The sequence below is a fragment of the Amaranthus tricolor genome, chromosome 3 (genome assembly GCF_026212465.1).
Source record: "Amaranthus tricolor cultivar Red isolate AtriRed21 chromosome 3, ASM2621246v1, whole genome shotgun sequence".
NCBI classification, from domain to species: Eukaryota; Viridiplantae; Streptophyta; class Magnoliopsida; order Caryophyllales; family Amaranthaceae; genus Amaranthus; species Amaranthus tricolor.
In genome coordinates, this window is record NC_080049.1 from 21714027 (window position 1) to 21734753 (window position 20727).

Sequence of the window (20727 nt, forward strand, 5' to 3'; positions counted from 1 at the left end):
GATTAAAATACAAACTTTATTGGTTAAAATACCAACTTCAATAGATTTACAACTTAACATGTTAAAACACTAACTTTAATAAGTTAAAATACTAACTCGAGTTGATTAAAATACCAATTTTAATAAGTTAAAACACCAACTTCACACAGCGCTTTTTTTTTTTAAGTATTTCCTTTTTTAATTGTAAAATGTTAGTGGGCTAAACCTGAATAGCCGTCTTTATAAGAGACAATCTGTCATAAGACTAGCTACTAATTGGGTGTTTATAAAAGCCCAATTCATCTAATCTTTATCGGGCTCGGTCCAATACAAATGTAGGTAAAAATATTTTTAACACAAAAACTTAGACGAGACGGTCTCATTATAATACCGTCAATTTGGGCCGGCATAATTCGCCCGTATAACAATATTTTAATTTTCTAGATATTTATCAATTTTGACCTTATAAGTATCAATTTTGAAAATTAATACCTTTCAAGTCAAAATTAATACCTTTAAGATCAAAATTGAAAAATGACAAGAAAATAAAAAAATGCCCAAGTTGTTACATGCGCAAATTAGACCAACTCAAATTAACAATCTCATTATAAGGCTGTCTCATCAAGACCAAACCAATAGTATTTTTAATAACCTACTCAATTTACTCCATAACAATTTTAATGTGAGATTTTTAATCTAACTTACAAATTAAGTGAGACATAAGAATACACACATTACCTATTTCAAAAAAAAAGTTACATTATATACACCCACACCCACACCCACACCCACTCACACTCACTCACTCACACTCACACTCACACTCACTCACTCACACATGACACATTCATGCACACATTACATACATCTACCACCGCACACACGTGCGCAACCTTACCTATATATAAATGTTAGGGAATAATATAAGCAAATCATTCAAATATCAATCCTTAAAGACAGAAAATTTCAACCCCACCGCACAATCGAGTGAATAGAACGCATTAATTGATGACAATTACGAGTGACTACAAAGAATAATACAACAAATTTTACATACATTTTTGCAGTATCACAAAAAGGAATCCCCAAAATGATACACGGTAAAACACAAGGGTAACAATGTCGTAAAAAAGAACAGCAACGGTGATTTTCATCCGGAAAAAAGACCACCAATACATACACGATCATAACGTTAAATTCATCTGCATCAACTCATTGCTTCACATCCTTCAAAACCCCTCCTTTTTCCAACTCACTAACAAGATCTTTCAGGGCAGGAACTTTCATTGCCAGAGTTCTATACAGCCGGGAATACCGAGCTCTGGAGCCATCTGCAGTTCTTGCTAAGGCTAGTAAACTAAGAGCCTCAGGTAATTCGGAGAATACACGTTTCATCTCTTCCAAATTCATATTTTCCAGAACTGTTGGCCTTGGAACAACTCTAACAATTTCACCACCCTTTGGCTCTTGAACCTTAGCATCTGCTTTAACAACCAATTCCGTTTTTGAGTTGGCACCACATTTAATGATGAAGGGGGTGGAAGAGCCGGTGTTGAATTGTAGGACATTCCACTGTGAGACATCAGTTGCAGCACCATAGTTGAAATCCGATGATGGCTTATGAGCATGGGAAAATTGGAAATGATCCTCTTCAGCAGCGGACTGTGCAATTTTTTACAACAGGAAAATAGTCAGGAATTGAGGATCTCAAAAAAAAGACAAAAGTCAACAGTTCACAATTTCAATGCCTGAGGCATGAGCCCTTCACGATGCACCCGCAACCATCTTTCTATTCTACCAAAAGTGTCGACAGAACTAGCCTGCTGAACAAATTCTCTATGTACGGAGGTGTTGGGCAAAATAGCTAGTTGGAAAAATTTTGGCTTATTTAGATTTCACATGATGCTATCTATCGAAGGTCTATCGAAAATATCTTTGTTAGTGTTATCACTAATAAGTGTAAGATTGTATACATCTGACCACCAAACCCCACCCTAGATGGGAGCCACTTAATGGCATCGGGATAATAGAATGTTGTTAGGTACAAATAAATGATTAGTTGGTCAAATCATTTAATGCTTGTATTTGATAAATTGAAACAGACTATTATGATTTAGTTAATTTAGAACATGCTACAAAATGATTCAAATTAGCTAGTCAAATCAGTTGATAAAATCAATCTGCCACTCTAATCAGCTATCAGCTATCAACCATTTGTCAAACACTCCTACATTTATAATAGTCATTCATAAAATACAACTATATGTGATTGATCAACTCTCTTACTTAATGATGACTGCATGAGAAATTAGGGACCAGCTAATTACTGCCCAAATTTATTTATTTCTTTTTCTTCAATTAAAAATATGGAGCAGAATCAAGTAACAAAAGTATAAACTTGACTTTAAAGTTCGGCTCAAGCAAAGAAAATACAAACTTAACGTAAAAGTTTGGCTCAAGCAAAGAAAATACAGACATAACGTAACTTTATGTAGTTTATATCCCGTGATCCATGGAATAACCTATCGAGTATGGGTGACAAAAATGAAGTGATAAGTAGAATATTATGTGACCGAAGTATGCCCTTAAAGCTAAAGAGAAAATTTATCGAACGACCATTATACCAGCGTTGCTACAAGGATCATAATGTTGGGGTTTTAGAAAATATCATAATAGAATGATGGGAGTAGCGGAAATGCAAATACTTCAATGAATGAGCATACCTTGAGATATAAAATTCAGAAAGAAGATAAAAGAAAGGGTTTATAAGTTACAAATATTGAGGAAAAGATGAAATAGAACCGTTCAAGATGGTCCAAAACAAAATAATCAGAAAGAGCAATGATCGCGAAAGAATTAAACTTCAAAAAAGTATCCATAAGGTATCATTACCTCTACAATGACTCGAGCTTCAGCAATATGCCTCAGGGCACATGGATGATCAATCTCAAGAAGAGATGGCATTTGCTCACTAAGTTCATCTAGAGAAGTAAGCATTGCTCTTTTCTTGCTTTTACTCAAGGAATTTATGGAAGCTTGCCTTGTCATGTCCTATTGATGAGACATTGACATTTAAGGTTTCATTTATCATATTTGGATACATAATCAACAACAGAAAAGAAAATCAACATAAACCAAGTAACCAACCTTGACTTGTGTCAATATGCCATCAAGAGAAATCAGAGAAGCAAGTCTAGCATCTTCAGCTGCAGTAGAAGGATTGGGTATAGGCAAGCCACCACCTTCCAGCGTTAGTAGACTTGCGTCAGCTTTCATCTGTTGCAATATCTGCATGTGGTATGGAAAAAACATAATAATTTGTCATGTGCACAAATGTAAGAGAATGTTTGTATAGTTTTATGTAGGGACTTTTAAACTACAAACCCTGCTCACTTTGTAGCCTCTCCATCCCTTTGAGTTTTCCCCACTTTCCTTACCCATGTAAGAGTATTCACAAGGGGAAAGTTAAAAGAGATAGGTCTAACAGTATAAACTCATTTTCCAATGTGCTAAGATATTAGAACATTGATGATACACCTGAAAAACAAATGTAGGTAATCCCAAACCCAACAAAAGACACTGCTAGTTCCACTTTTCAAAACCCACATGAATTTACCATAAGAAACACAGCTCATACAAAGTTAGCAAACAGTAAGTACACAATATACCCAATTAGTAAAGCAATTGGTCAGAATAGTCTAAAAAAACAGAAATATTATGATAGAACCTTTCGTCTCTTGTGATCAACAGACTCAAGAGCAGAGCGTAGCTTTGCCACCTGAGCAGGATCTTCTGCCATTTCCATTGACAATGTGCCTGCAATATCCTGATAAGGGAGATACATGATTTAAGAGTATTACGTGAGTGTGCTATCAAACAGAACAAAAACTTGGCGACTACATGAACCTTAAAGCAGGGCATTGTCTGCTTTGTGTATTACCTTTAGATGCTGCAACTGAGATGTGTAAACCCGTTTTGTGTACTCAGATAGGAGTTGACCAAGAGCGTCTGTATTTGGAGGTAAAGCAGCACCAAGCCCAGCCATCCAACCATCCATGATAGCAGTAGAGAGGAGCTCCAATTGGCCAGTAGTACCAGCTAGTGCATCATCACCTGTAACTGAAAGAAACTCAAAATTCTCAGCTAGCCATGATCTAATTTGACGCTGTAGCTCCCCAGCTGGTGTATGAACAAAGAGAGCAGCAAGAGCCTTATTTCCCGCAGCAAAGCTTTTGGCTTCCTCTGTTATCTCCCTGAGTTTTCCACCAGTTACATGTTGCCTCCACGTTTCCTATAAATTTTTATATTGGAGTCAACTTTATTCAATGGAAAAGCTTTTAAAGAACATAGAAGTTAGAGCAGCACTTAATTTCATGCATTAAATACTGAACCTTTGCTGTACAAAATGCAAGATTAACATTTTAAAGTAATGAGGAAAACACACATGTAAAACACTTGTGTAACATCATGAATTTCAAAAAAGAGCTTGAAACTCAAAAAAGTTGGAAATGAACCACATAATTCACAAACAAAGTCTCCAGGTCAAATGAACATGTCTACCTCATCAATACCCCGCAGCTTCAAAACCACAGAAGAAAATTTGGATTTCTTCTCTTGTTTTATATTCACTCTGAAGCCTTGAATTTGCCCTTCAACCAGAGAAGTTCTAGGGCTCAAATCATAACGCACTGGAGACCTTCCAGGGCTGTTCGCACGACTAGTGCTCCTACTTCTTCCATTAGGAGCTCTCTCTAAGAATCGATCAACTGGAGCAACCTGAAAAAGATGCATACTATTTAATCACGTTAGCTTCTATTTATTAAGGGATTAAATTTAAAAATGGAAACAATGATAATTTGAAATTACAAACTATATGTCATGTGCACCCTGAAAAGATATATTGCTTCAAAACATTACCTTGATAGATTGCAGTTCCGGAGATCTAGCAATTAAAGATCTTATATACAATATCCTTACACGAGATACAAGCATAGTATCCATCACCCTCATCGGCTCCATTTTACGAATAAATGAGAAGACAGCATCTCTAATTTCTGCAAGTATTTCATGCTCTCTAGAGGCACCGGCTTTTATAACAGCTGCAAGAACCTGAAAAGTCACAGATGTTTGAACTGCTTGATTCTACATTAAAGAAATCAATTGATGAAATATCCCCCATCTAGCTAAAAATTGAAGTTGCTATCAACTTCTCAAGCAGAGTGCAAGTAAGATAGAAAAAGAAAAACATTAAACAGAAGGATGCTGAACTACAGTAAAATCATGAAGAGCAAGACACCTGAATAAATACTAAAATGGATCATACAGTGATGCCATTTGCAAGAGCAGTATTCATATTCCTAGGAATGTAATATAAATTGATGCTCATGGTAATCTACAAACCTTGTCTAATAACAAAATAATGCCAAAGCCTTAATTCCAACAACATAGGGTTGGCTACATAAACCAAATAAATCAAAGGACCTGCACGATATGTGGTGAAGCAAATCAACATGCAATGGTATTTTTGCAAAGATCTTTACATAGGCTATTGGAGAAGTTGACATAGTGAGCTATGTGATGCAAGGAATGAGGCTATAGAAATAAAGGGTTCAAAGTCTTGAGTAAAAAAGACACAATAAACCTAGTTAAAAAATAGAAGCATTCAGGAGCACATTGAATCTGTCTAAGATGTCAATTCTAGATCACCAATAATTTAAACTAGTTACAAGAATCTAAGCATACGACAAGGTACCAAGAGAAGTATTTTGGTGGACAATGACAAAGAAATGCATTCCCGAAAAATACATTAATATAGTGCATGTTGTTTGTTGATGACATTGTTTGGGTAGATGAGACTATAGAGGGGGTTAAATGCTAAGATAATGGAGACGAGAGTTAGAGTCAAATTTAGTCAGAACACAGAGTACATGACGTGCAAATTTATCACAAACGAGATAACGAGGGATAGACTTTGAAACGAAGATATAAGAAAGGGTTTAGGAATTGCAGATATTAAGGAAAAGTTGAAAGACAATCGTTTAAGATGGTTCGGCCATGTGCAAAGACGGGGTATTAGCGAAATGGTAAGGGCAATTGAAAACTAGAGCTCACTAGACTTAAAAAGAGGGCAAGGAAGCCTGAAGATGCTTGGAGGACAAAAGTAGAAAAGGATATGAATGACCTAAACTTACAAATTGAAATGGTAAAAATTTGAAATGAATGGAGAAGAATCCATGTGGACAACCATTGAAACCAATATACTTATTATGTAGCCGACCTAATCTTTTGAGAATATTTTGGAATTAAGGTTCTTGCATTGTTGTTGTTATTGTACAAAAATCCAAGCATTCAGGAGCACATTGAATCTCCCTAAAATGACAATTCTAAGTAATCTACAGGTAGGAAGCATTTCTAAAAAGTATACCAACATCAGAAGTTTGTTTGCACCATCTGAAATAGCGGCGAGCCCTTCATACTGTTCTGGATCAAAGTCATTCAAGGCAGCAGTAAGATATTCTCCAGCCGGGGTGGCTTTTGCTAGCTCGTTTGAAGCTTTGACCAGAGCAACTGCCATTTCTCCCTTGCCACTAGCTGACGACCCGGACACCACTTGAGCAGAACGTCCCGTACTGGTAACAGTATTGGTCCTGATAACACGCCAAATGAAAAGATTTACTATGCATCTATTGAATCATTTCATTTATCACAAGCAAGGCAAGGCACATATGGGGTGAAAAACATTCAAAAGTCAAAGAAAATAAAAGCATCCATAAATAAATCACACTTCACAAACAAAGCAAGAGGCTCATGTGGAGTGAAAGAGCAGGTAAATTCAAGCGCTGGCATCTGTATATAACTCACATCAAGTTACCCACTGCCCATTAATAACCCTCTTTTTTTGATCAAGGATATCGAAAACAAAGGACAGACTGCCAGAGTAAAATAATCCAATTAAGAAAAAAATAAAGGGACCGTAGATTTGCAATAAATTACCTGGCCACATCTTGCGTCTGGGCATTTGATTCTCGTTTAGATAACGGACTAGATACCTGGCGAAATACAAATAGAAGTTAGGAAAATTCAAATACAGCTGTCAAAATCTCTCGGATGAATTTAACAGGCAAAGAAGAAAAAATGCAATATGCTTCCAGAATATACACCGGAGATGCTGTCAACTTATTGCTATAAGTAACACTAAATTGCAATCCCCATACTGATATAGCAATATATGTGACAGATTTAGTACCAATGTCCTATCACTAAAAGAAAGAAAAGCCTTTACATTTAAACCGTTCTCTTGAAAACTCCTCATTTCAGTCATATAATCCTGAAATAACACTACCCTCCCCGCCCCCCACCCCCCCCCCCCCCCCCCCCCCCCCCCCCACAAAAACACCTAACCAAAAGAATCCCACTACTGCTATTTGGTACAAAGCTTGGTGGACTCTTAAAATAGCAAGTTACCCTCTCTACACCACCATAGATAGCACCCTTCTGTTGTGAGTCAAAACATGATACACCAAATACTTATATATAGAAAAATTCAGCTAATCTAGAGTAGGCTCCACCTCATCATCTCTTCCCTTGAGCAGCTCATCAACCCCTCCCTCACTAAGTGTTTCACCCAAAATACATTACTCCTTGAAAGCTATGACAAGTGACAACAAATATGAGACAGATAGAAAGTAACCATTAAATACAAAATAAAAGGTAAATAAAAATAAATAGATACAACTCTTCTGAATTGTAAAGCATTGAAGCTTTACCAGAGTTAGACAAGAGGCAGGCAAAAGTGTATCTATTAATTGGTGGCTTGAACAACCCACCAGGAAAACAGAAATTATGTACTTTTGTGTATGTCAAAACTTTTAAGAAGAATTAAGTTGACCTACCTGGGATGACCCAACTGATGCAGCTTTTCCAGTCAATCTGTCAAATAGCTTCTCATTTTCCTCATGCAACCTCTGTGATGGAAAAAATATATATCACGAGTCTAACGGAAGATTACAACTCAAACAGAAAAATCTATCGACAAACTCAATCTCCAATAAACTATTCTCAAAAGGTCCATGATCTTATACAACAAAATTCTCAGGATGTTTATTAACCCCAATAAAATTTGACTAAAACTTGGTCAATACTTCTATGAAATGGATCATGCTATAATTAGTTTCTCTAATTTATTTCTGAGCCTCTTCCATTCTTTGACAGAAGATGCTAATGAATGCAACAAAAGTGATGAAGACAACAGGAAATTAACAGAGAAAATTGGACAGAATTCTACATGAAAGATCAATAACTGGGGCATGTATGCATTGGTATCTTTTTGTCATAACGTTAATTCTCCAAAAAATAAAAATGTTGAAAAGTAGCAACACATACCAAAACCACGCATGCACAAATTGAAGACATGTTCTCCGTATCTTAAATTAAGTTTGAATTAGTTTAATTTAGTGGAATTCAGTTGAGATAATGTCAATTCAGTAAAATTCTAGTTGAGCTCATCACTTTTAGTCATTTACTCTCACATTTCATTATTTACTCAGCTCTTCATTCGACTCTTCATTGAGTTCACTTTAGTTTAGTTGAGTTTAGCTTCATTTAACAATAGCGAAGAAGCCCGAATTTGCACATTCCCAAAAAGGAGTATTCTAAAGAAAACCATGCTAGAGGGTTAGGAATATTCCATACTTGCCATAAATAAATAACAAACACAAACTTACAATAAGAAACACATCAACCAATCCATTCATATCAATATTGGTAACAATCAACTTAAGAAAGAGAGTTGTAGAAAAACTTAAAGCAGATGATAAGCTCTTTTTAACATTCAACGAAGGTATAAGATACATAATATACCTCTATCAAGGCATCCCGTTTCAGAAGTTCTTCTTCAAGCTTCTTTGTAACAGCAGAAGAGTCCACATTATCCTCCGCTACCTTCATATTAGAATCAGTTGCACCCTCTGACTTGCTTTCAGAAGAACGAAGGGCTTCATTAAATTGTTGCTCTAAACTCCCAATTTTAGCCTAAAGACGAAAACAAGTGCATTAAAAAAAAGAGGCATGTATGGAAGATTGTTATCAGAAATCTCCACTGCTTAATCAATCAAACTGGCAAGTGGACTTATGACTCACTCACAAAATCACTTGTAAGTTGCAAGTCACATAGGCAAGAAAATTAAATACAAATAAAGAAATGTGCCAACATAATGTTTTCATACTACCTTCTTTGGCAACAATACAAAACTCCCATTCCCTCATTAGCAAAGAGGAAAATTGAAGTTATAAATGAATAAAAGAGAATATAAACATAGTAAAGGAAAAGAAGAAGGGGGGATATAAAAAACTGTTCAGGAGATATATTTGTAATGTTCAGTGAAAGAAATGGGCATAGATATGCATGAAAAAGAAGATGATATCCAAGGAGCAAAGGCTACTGTTAACCATAAATTAATATGCAATGACTTTGAGAAACCAGTGACAAACATTCCATGATGCTCGTATGCAGTTTTCATGCAATTATCAATGAGCTCACTGGCAACGAAGTTGTGACGACCTGTGAAGAATTGCCTCTTTATCCTTTTCATGAAAGAATATTTGCATGAACTGTGTGTAAGACAGAGATACTATAAAATGTTCACAGTATGAAAGCCAGACTACGGTTATTAATCCTCTCACATTATTGAGGTTAAGGCTTTACAATTGCTTTTGTTTTGCGTTGCTAGGATCACATATACCCTCAACCTCCAATTTATTTATCTTTCTTTATTACCTTAAAGGGGAACTCAATATTTTATACTTGATCACGCTATTATAGCTCAAAATAAGCCCAACCATTTCAGGTTAAGGTGAAAATGTGTTTCTCACCGTAAAAATAAAAATGGTACATTTTGAGATGTAAAATGAGCTTTTGATAAATGGGTTTTTGAATATGATGATATTCTTGTTCAGAGCAATAGGTGCCAACATAGCAAAAACAACAATTTGGACAAGCAATCAACAATAAGAGGTGGAAAAAAAAGGATCACCCACTAAAAAGTCTTTCTAAAGGCCAATTCCCTACATGAACATGATGCATGCATTCATATGATTGCTCAATGTAGAGCTACCTATTCAACCCAAAAGAACACTTGTTCCCATAATTCAATAATCGCACAATGGACAGCTAAGATTTTGGAATCTTTTTGTTTTGTATAAATAGGAGTAAAAATATTATCATTCTTTTTTCATGTTAGTGCAAATTAAGGATTTGTTTGGTAACAGACTTTTTGATTGGCTTTTAACTTTTGGCTTGTTGATTGTAAAACAACCAAACATCTTGTTCGGAAAATGGTTTTCAAGCAAAATGAAAAAGTTGCTCTGGAGAATTTTTTTCCATTGCCTTCTGTGTTGACCCACTTTTCTCTCATAAAAAGCAAACAAACTAATGTTACCAAACATCTCATTGATAGTTGACTTAACAGCCAAAATAAAAGCCCAACACTACATGCTGGTCAAACAAGTCAACTCAACCAACTAATTGTCCAACCTTCCACAAGTAAAATTAAACTGAAGAAAATATCTGATGTTCAAATAAAATAAATAAACATTTCTCAAAAACAGAAGAGAAAAGAATACGAGGAAATGAAGCTGACAAGTGACACTATCACACTACACACTAGCACCCACCTGAAGTTTCTGAATTGTTGCATCTCTTTCTTGTATCTGAAACTTTTGTTCTTGTTCTACTTGCAGCAATTGAGCGACTTGATTCCTTAGTTGTGCATTCTGATCTTTCTCAATCTTATACTTTTCTGAAAGCATAATATTTTCTGACTGCACCATAAATGGGAAATCCGTCAGAAAATTTAGATGAGATAAAAAACTCCAATGCTAGCAAGTTCATTGTATTACTTCATGAACAATTATGTCTGCACTCCAACACTAAAAGCACCGCTATTACATGTTATAAAATAAAAAAGCAGACACAATATGACAAGACTTTATTATTGAAAAACTAACCAAAGGTAATATTACCTAAGTAGAAAAATAATAATTCTAGTTGACAACAGTGTTAGCCACAGATAAATACAATTTGAATTATAGAGTACGGACTCAAAAATAACACACACTAAGAAGGCATGGAGGAATTTTATTGTTTAAGTCTTGCTGCAGTCTGCACCTTGGACAGAACAAAAGAAATTCATTTCTAACACCTGATATGCAGGTTATTTTATCTAGCTCTGAATTAACAAAGCAATATAAATATACAAATGTCTCTATCATTGCATATTATTATGTTATTTGATAGACAAGAAAAAAGAGTCTCATATGGCATAAGACCTTGCAAAGAGAAAATCAATCTGCTAGTCACAAATAGGACATAGCTAAAAAGAAATCATAAGATCAAGCAATGGCATCTGATATGCAGGTAGCATGAACCATCCTGTGAATTGTGAAGGGGTCACATGGTCATGGTTTGAAAACAGAACATACGAAATCCAGAAAGTTTGAAGTTAAGGAAAACCACAAATTTCTGTACCATCAGTGATTAGTGATATAATATAACAAATTATCTAAAAGTCTGAAAGAATATCCATGAAACAACATCAAATTAAAATTATAATCGATGGCACAAGGAATCAGGAATTTCGCACGAAAAAGATCATAAACCCAAAAAAATCTAATTAGAACAGAACAGTATTTGCATGAGACCTTCAAATCTGATTGTAAAGTAAAGGAAACTTTCCAAGCCTTCTGAACTTCGTTGAATAGGAGGACACATTGATCATTTGCATCTTTGAGTGTTTGCTGTAAACTCACTACTTCTTGTTTCAGATAAAGGATATCGTTTTCTTTACCATACAGCTCTTGACGTGCATCATTTGCCTACAGCCATAAACCAGTTAAGAATAAACTTAAATTTATTTTTACAAAGAAACAGTAGCGCATAGTTTTGATAGAAACCTCTAAAGATAAAAACACAAATAAATGGTCATAGTACTCGTATTTCTGAAGCAGCCTCAATCAAGTATATCTAATACAAACAAACTCACAATATCTCTCCATTTCTTTATTGTATCTCTATTTCCAAGGCTTAAAACAGCACTTCGGGCTCTAGAAGCAAAGTTGAGGGATGATAAAGTTTCGGATAAATTTGAAACATCTGGGCATATATTGACAATCATCAAAGTTTTGGAGCTTCCACCTGCAGCAAATTAGAAAAACGAAACTACCACAATTAAATTTTATAAAATGCGAACTTCAAATCGTCAAGCTATATACTACTAAAGAATAAGGGAATTACTACACATCAAATAGCAATGAAGATTGAAGAAATTAATGTGATAAGTTGAGGAGTCAAAGACAAAGATTAAAGTTCCCCAAAATTTGAACTCATTAGAAAAATTATATCGTCTATCCTTCACTAGTTCTTCTCATACTCCACCTTTTAGTCCTCACAATACAAACAATTCAAATGTATGACAATGAACTGTTTCTCGGCAAGACACGTCAAATATTAATACCCCATCAATCCCTAGTTATAATCTTCATTCGTTTTATCGTCTATCAGAAACACAGCACCCATTATTTTTTTATTTAATTAAAAAGCATTATTTTTGTCACACCAGTGGTGTAGTGATTTAAGAATTCCCAATTGAACATACCTCAGAGGGCAGTTGACAGTCAATTTCATTTCTTTGATTCAGAAGTCCAATAGAACCCATTACTGTGGAATGAGGGGTGTGATTATAGAAAATTTTCAGGGGAACATCCCTAAAGAATTTGCATTATGTTTTTGCCTTTGTTTTATAACATTACTAGAATCCATAGAAAAGAAATAAAATCCTATTGGGCATTACATAGAATACAAAAGCTGGATACCACAAACATAAAATTCCAAAATTATAGAAGCTCAGGTGTGCACACAGGTGAAAATAATGAATTCATAATGTACAAAGATTTTCCAACACACCTAGCGAGTCGGCCAGAAGTTTCGTGAGGAGTGAATTTTCATAAGGAACATCGTCTTTCTTTGATGTTAAAGATGAAAATACATCTCCCAATCTGTAAAGTAAGCATCAATCAGTAACATTTATAATGTTGTCATAACTCCTAACATCAGAATAATGATGTTAGAATACTTCAAAATCAATCAAGATTACCATGCAATTGTACCCCATATTTAAGGCTAAAAAGGTATTACAGTTGAATCCCAGGCTACAATGAAAAATTTAAAGAATATGAATAAATTTATGGTTCTCCATTTTCTAGTCCAAGTACAATGAGAAGGTAAAAATACTACCCAGAATCTGTAATTTCCATAAGATAATAAAAAAAATATATCCTCAAAGAAAGCATTCAAATTTGTGATGAACAACTGAACCAAAAATTTCTTCAAAAGTTCCAAATGCTTTAGTTATAAAAAAATATCAAAGTGTCCAGGCAATCAAGTTTTAAAATACTTCACTACCAAGTAACATAATGCAAAGCAACCCAAATATGTAACCTCAAAACTTCAAGATTCTGTATTTCACAGGTCTGAATGCACCCATGACAAGTGATTGCCTAAGTGAAACCCCCTAATGAATATTTTTTAATTAAGAAATATTAAAGCTTATATGAAAAGTAAATGTTAGAAAATGTTGAAACCAAAGTTTCTAACAAAAAGACAACTTACGCTGAAAGTGATTGCATCACATGCAACAGCTCAGTCACACGCTTGCCAGTCTCAGTATCCATAGTCAAGCACTCACTTCCAGCTAAATCAACCAGTGAAAGCTTGCTGTATAAGTTCTCACCGGTGATAGCATTATTATAATGTACATGTATTGTCACAATACTGAGAACAACCACAGAAAACAAGCATGTTAGTGTATGGGATTTCATATTGAAAACATAGGATTTCAGTGAAATGAAATAATTTTTATCATTAAAAAGTTCCAAGTAATGAAAAATAGGCACACAACTAGGACTCAAACTTCTTAATGCACTCACAAAATTAAAACTCATCAATGCACTGATTTAAAGCTTTGATTCAAGACTCAAGAGCCATACAAAACTACTTTTAGACAATGTAGAATAATTTGATTATTATATCTTATGACCACTACCATTAAAGAAATCATAAACATCTGAACAATAAATGCAATCATTTACTAAACTGGTTTAACACTCCATTGACACCAAATCAATTCAAAAAATGTATCATAATCAACTACAATGAAATACATAATGAAGTAAACAGAAAGCTTTGTGCGGGTGGTATAAACAGCAAAATACTTCAATGATAACTTCAGTAGAAATGTTTGAACTTTGAACCATACAAATGAGAAACATTAAGCTTTTGTGCATCAGGGCCCCGACTCTGCAGCGCTGCTTTCAGAACTTTTGAGAAATCCATAGGATTATCAACTTTCTCTGACACAAGCTCTATAAATGAGTCAGGCATTCCCATTCGAACTTTCAGTGAACTCTTGCCTGATGCCGCAAGCAAATCCTTAACCTGCGACAACAGAAAAAGTGGACGGGTTCAGGCTTGTAAATGCTCTGGACAAACATTTCAAAATCAAATATGATTTTATAATACATACCTGCTCATTGTAAAGCTCAAAAACAGTGACAGAAAAACTAAACCGAGAAGTTGTAGTTCTCTCAGAGTTAGATAAATCAAATAGTTCTTCAAAACATCGAATAATTAAACCACGATCATGGCTAGGTCCTTCCTGTGATATTCAAATATAGTCAAATCAGGCGGTATACTCTATTTTAAGAAATAAAAGGCAGCAGAATCCTAAGAGACACAAAAACACAAACTAAAGTGCGACATAAATTGTCAGCGGTGACAAGAGACTAACAGAGCAATCCAAACGTTTGTTAACATGACTTCAACATCAGCTGAACCTTTTCTTCCTATACATCTGAACACTGATATAACAATATTAAATGCTTATTCAGATAGCTCAGAAATACAAGAGATTCTATGATGTATCTAAAACCTTGCAAATAAAATACTTCATGAACTGAAGATACTTTAAAAAAATATAATCACCAGATGCATACTTATCAAGATTGCAGTAAGTCGGGTAAGGGGCCAAAAATGAGTACATTAAATTCAGAAAATCATAACAGCAAGGTACAGCAAATTAATAGTGAAGTACGGTACTTGGACATATCAAAGATGTGTATCAAGAAAAGTATTTGTACGATACTTATGCAACTCTTCCTCTTATTCTTCAATTATAAAGCACTAGATATGGAGTTTCTATGGTAAAAACTTGATTTAAAAATAGTAGCAACATGTTGCACATATAGGATCTCCATATTATATTCGAAATGCACATTAAGTGCTAGCAACTATGATTGTTGAAACCTGAATCGTGACAAGAGACAATGGTAACAAGCAAACTACCATAGTTTTATGACTTAAAAGAGTATCAAAAATAAAAATTGAAAACCAGGAACTATCCAACATTAATTTTTTCCAAAACAAGAAACTATTTGTGTTCCACAACTTCATGCCATGTTTAAGCCTTGAAGGCCACATTAGGTATTTAAATTTTTAGGTCATTTAGCACTAAATATATTAAGTTAAAAAATTAAAAAAATAAAATAAAACTTCATACTAGCCAATCAAAGTACTTCATAGGTATCATTCATTGTTCCCATTTACATACCCCGTTTTGCATTGTTTCTTGTTCTCTGTAACAGAGGTCTCAAAGATCGAAACATCAAATAACCATATTTACACATGATTTTCCATGACACTCTTTGTGTACAAAAATGTGCACGGGTATAAATTAGATAACTGATAAAAGACCATTGAAGTACAAGAGATTCCTTTACACATAACCAACACACGCACAAAGACTGATATCTATTAAATGGGAATGCAACTATTCATAAAACAGATGAAAAACTAATGAACTAAATGCATGGCAGTGTGAGCATTTTTATGCATAGAGATATGAACATAATGACAGACACAAACATATTGCATTCACCAATACATGTAGACCAAACATGAGTGGAGAATGTCAGACAAACCATTGTATAAGTCTTTCCAGAATGAGTTTGCCCATAAGCAAATACTGAAACATTATAGCCGTCCAAAGCAGATTGTACATATGGTTGAACATCAGTGAATACTTCAGCTGCGCCAAAAGTACTTTGTGAGATACTTAAATGCCTGGCTCTGACCTATTTACAAATAACAAGTGTATTAAAAGCTTACATTGTCCAACATGAGGTCCGTAAACACGATCAAGTTCAAAATCCTTTTTAGGGTTAGTCAATGTCTCATCACCAGTATCAACGCGAGCAGTGTATTCATCGGGAAATTCAACAATTGATAAGCCTTCATTTTCAAATAATGGTCTTGTACGACAAAATACCTTCACATTTCCTGCATATAGTTACCTCTATATATAATCAACCAAAAAATTCAAAGATATCCAGCTTACAATTACTAGAAAAATTATATCCCAAAGCAATGCAAATTATTTAATAATCAAAATTTGAAAATTGTTGGGCTTTTATAATACATGACACCAAAGAGAATGAAGAGGAGGAAGGTCGTCTCAATGCCAGATAACTCACAGAGTTTATGAATACCTTTGGCTGTCAATAAGTCATTGAACAACCTTTTCTTTTCGCTTATTAGAGGAGAAATTTTCGCCTCTGCTTCCAGAGCAGCCTGATCTGAGGGGGAAAAACAAAAAATTAGTAAAGGCAGTACTTCATACGTATCAAAACGTAGAAAATATGAAACTTTTCCAACATATAATCCACATCCGAAAAGGAAATAAAGCTGAATCAAGAAATTTTATAGGGAAAACATACTTCTACCACAGAAGGTTCAAATATGACAACTTAGAATCCAATCCATGTGGTATAAGCTAAAACTTGGGGGATGTTTTGCTCAAAGTAGGGAAAGGAAAACTCAGGGAAAAGGAATAAAAAGAAGGTTCCAAAAAGCCTTTGATTATTCATTGTGTGAAAGGGAAAGGTTAACAAAAACTTCCATCGCTAAAAGACTTTCCTCCTTACCTGCATCCAAAATTACCTCCACCTACTTGTCAGGCTGCGAAAACCACCATACAATGACCACTTGACCTAGCAATTTCTGCCATCGCCACCAATACTTGACAAGAATTTGGTGTTCAACTTATAGGTGGTCAAATTTGGGAGGAGGTCCTCCAACTGAACTTTCATGGCTACGTTTCACCATCATAGGGTCGTAATTACATTTACAAGCAATTGACCAAATTAACAATTGCTTCCTCCTTTCTCATCTAAGCATGCACTATCTATGGAGTAAATTGCCTCCCTGTTTTTTTTTTTTGGGAGCAGAGGATGTTGCTAATAATACATCATATATGATAACACGGAAGCTAGTGAGAATGGCAATTAAAAAAGAATATATTCAAGTATACAAGTTTTTGGATTTATAGGGAGTGGAAGGCCAAGAAAACAATGAAACGGCAATTTCAAGAAATCTAAAAACTAAAAGGAAAAAGAGCAGGAAAAAAACAAAAACATTGTTAAAGAAACAGAATGCCTCTAAATCATGAATCCTCTTAATTACCCCATAGAGACTCAAATCACTAAAGAGAAGTCAATCAGGGTGAAGCTTCACTCACCCACTTTACGGGTTTTATCTGCAATGGCTCCCAAATATTGCGTTACACGATCAAGCTTAGCCTTAGAATACTCCTGGATATCACACGCTTCTTGCCTCAAGACTGCATAATCTTCCTTTGCAAACTGTCAACATATACGTATAAATCATAATTGAATATAAATAGCCAATAGTCAACCAAAAAATTGATCAACTGGGTTTTCAGTTTGACAATAGTAAAGGACAGGAACAGTATAAGAAAACATTAAAATTAGATTCCGCATCAACATTTGAGGCTCCGCAAAGAAATTTTCAGAAGGAAAGAAAGCAAATACCGGGTACATACATAGCTCAAACCATAATAAAGCTAAGCCTATAACAATCACACATTATTTTGCTTTCTATGCATTGCAACAAACTCAATAAAATTCAAGTATCAATCATCACAAAACCAATTTCTATCACAATATCACATCATATGCATAGTAAGTCCGTCAAAATTATGAATCAGAAGTTCAGAACCATTAACAGCAAGGGGGAAGACAAACAATCACAAAGCTTTTCCACGATGCAAATTAAAACATGAATTTGACCAAAATCAACCGATAAGTCAAGAGTTAAGCATCACTATATTTTTCAAGACCCTCAAATCCACACTTCCCATTACATATAATACATACCACAATAATCCAGACCCCAAACTGTAGCCCACACGCTAACTCAAAAGTACAACAACGTAAATTGTTCACAAAATTACATGAATATCCACTTCCATACTCTGCAGATCTCACCAAAATTTATATCAATATCCACTTCCATCACATCAAGTACTATGTAGATCTCACCAAAGTCAAGCACTAATAAAACTAAGCTAGGCCTAAACACTACACTAAAAACTATTTTGCATTGCCAAAAAACCATCCATAAAAAACACTGAGCAACATCACTACATACTTGACACACTCTAGTACCCATAACCAGCCTCATCACATCTCCCATATTCATCAAAGTCTCCACATCTATACGAAACATTAAACAAAACTCAGCTCACAAAAAACCACAATACTTGCAATGCTTGCCCTTCCTACAACAAAAATCATCATGTCCCTCCAAAGCCACTAAGTGGTTCTTTCAATGGGTAAGGAGGATCGGATACACACAACTTCACTCTAGCAACAACAAATATTCCCTTCATTCCACTCAGTCACATTTACATTATCATCTAAAAGCTTTCACAATAGAAAGAGAAAGCAGCAGAATGAGTCGGATGGAGTAGTATGTTGAATCCGATTGATACAAGTCCTTACAAAATAGGAAAATTCTATCTACCACACTCACATTTACACCCTATCACAAAACATCAAACTTTAATTTTACCTAAAAACATAGCTATCTATCTATATTAGCATAATGAATACATGAAAACAGATACAATTAGCATAAATGCATAATACATACAATTAATTTACACATAAAGAAAAACAATAAAAAAAATTAACAAAAAGTGAAATTGTTGAAGTAAAACCTGGAAATAATATAGACATTTATATCAGCATAAATACATGAAAATAACTAAAATTAACATAAATGCCTTAAATTTACACATTAAGAAAAAACAATAAAAATAAAAAAAATAAACAAAGAGAGAAAAAAACCTGGAGATTATCTTCAAGATTCTGAAGTTTGGACACCAAAGCATGCTTAGAAATCTCAGAAGGCGGCAAAATCGAAGACGAGATCGAGTATCTACGAACTAACGACGAATTTCTACTCTGATACTGATCTGAAGTCTCAAAAGACGTCGTTTTCTTGGGCTCAAATCCTTTAACATCCCAACTCCATCGATTTTTATCCGCCATTTTTCAAATTCTCGATAAGAAAACTAAAAACCCTAGAAAATTTGAGCGTCCGAAAAGCTGCGGTAGAGACTAGAGAAAGTGATAAATCTTCTTCCCTCTTTTGGGAAAAGCAGAGCCAGGGAAATGAAATTCAAGTTTTGAAAATGAAGAAGAATGAATGGTATTAGTGGGACCAAAACGGTGTCGTGTTATGTGGGGTTTTGTTTTTTCAGGGAAAATGTATGGGTACCGTATTCGTTTACGCTTCACCATCAAATCTCACTTGTTTTTTTTGGTTTAAGACTTGGTTGTTGTTGGTTTAAACCAAGGATTGGCTTTTGTGGCCCTTTTTATTAAATCACTACATCAATTAAGGAACTTATCAATAAAATAAGCTTATTATAAAAATAAAAAAAATCAAAATAAATTTCGGAAAATTTTACTTTTTAAAATAAACGTCTTCTTATTCGAGCCTAAAGTCAGGTATGTTTGTTGTTACTAACATATATATTAAAATTTGAAAAACATTGTAATAATTATAAATGAGAAACATTGCACCATTAAAATTTATAGCAATAGAAATAACTTGGATCAAACTCAATTAGTTATATATAAAAACTACATTAATTGATCAAATCAATACTTCACAACCAAAAGTTAAATTACAATAGAGTTTATTAAATGCAACTTTATTATTTTTGTTTGGAATCTAAAAAGTTATTTCTGTTAAAACTACAATAATTATTATAATCATTTATATTTAACTCATAATAATTAAATTTGAATTACAATAAAAAAAAACATCAATTGAAGCTTTATGGTTCTTACTTATAATCTAAAATGTTGTTTATTAAAACTAATGAGTTGATGACCTAATTAATATACAAATCATAATTATCTATAATTTTTTATATACATTCCTTTATTTATTTGTATTTAATATTACACTATCAGTTCGTTTCCAAAATATATAAACCATATTATGGTGGTTTAAAAAAAATTTTATTTATAATTCACTTAGCTAATTAAAAATATAATTATTTTTATCTTTGAATTACATTTTACAATGAAAATTTACTTTACAATGTACCATTACACAGTTTTCACATCATTACTGTATCATTATTAATTACTTTATTATATTTTTAATATCTTTCATTAAATATTTACAATGCATTATTTAATATAAGAATGTTATCATTATTTAAACTATTTTATTTAGATTAATTTTATTATTTGTGTTTGAACAATTTATTAAAATTAGAATTTATTTTTAACATAGTTTGTTATGCTTACTTACTAAAGATT

At 33.9% G+C, this 20727-nt stretch overlaps 1 protein-coding gene across 1 annotated transcript; it reads right to left on the bottom strand.

Annotated features, from left to right (window-relative positions):
• Positions 1-962: 962 nt before the first annotated feature.
• LOC130809299 (kinesin-like protein KIN-14B) lies at positions 963-19707 on the bottom strand. Its single transcript, XM_057675016.1, has 23 exons — positions 19237-19707; positions 17604-17727; positions 16576-16662; positions 16196-16366; positions 16009-16115; positions 14556-14687; positions 14289-14467; positions 13643-13804; positions 12938-13029; positions 12018-12169; positions 11677-11850; positions 10651-10797; positions 8839-9009; positions 7872-7943; positions 6973-7028; positions 6404-6626; positions 4897-5088; positions 4540-4755; positions 3920-4270; positions 3707-3805; positions 3127-3267; positions 2872-3030; positions 963-1641 (listed from the first exon to the last, which is right to left on the bottom strand). The coding sequence occupies exons 1-23, from the start codon at positions 19438-19440 to the stop codon at positions 1192-1194; spliced, it is 3861 nt and encodes a 1286-aa protein (XP_057530999.1). The 5' UTR covers positions 19441-19707; the 3' UTR covers positions 963-1191.
• Positions 19708-20727: the final 1020 nt, after the last annotated feature.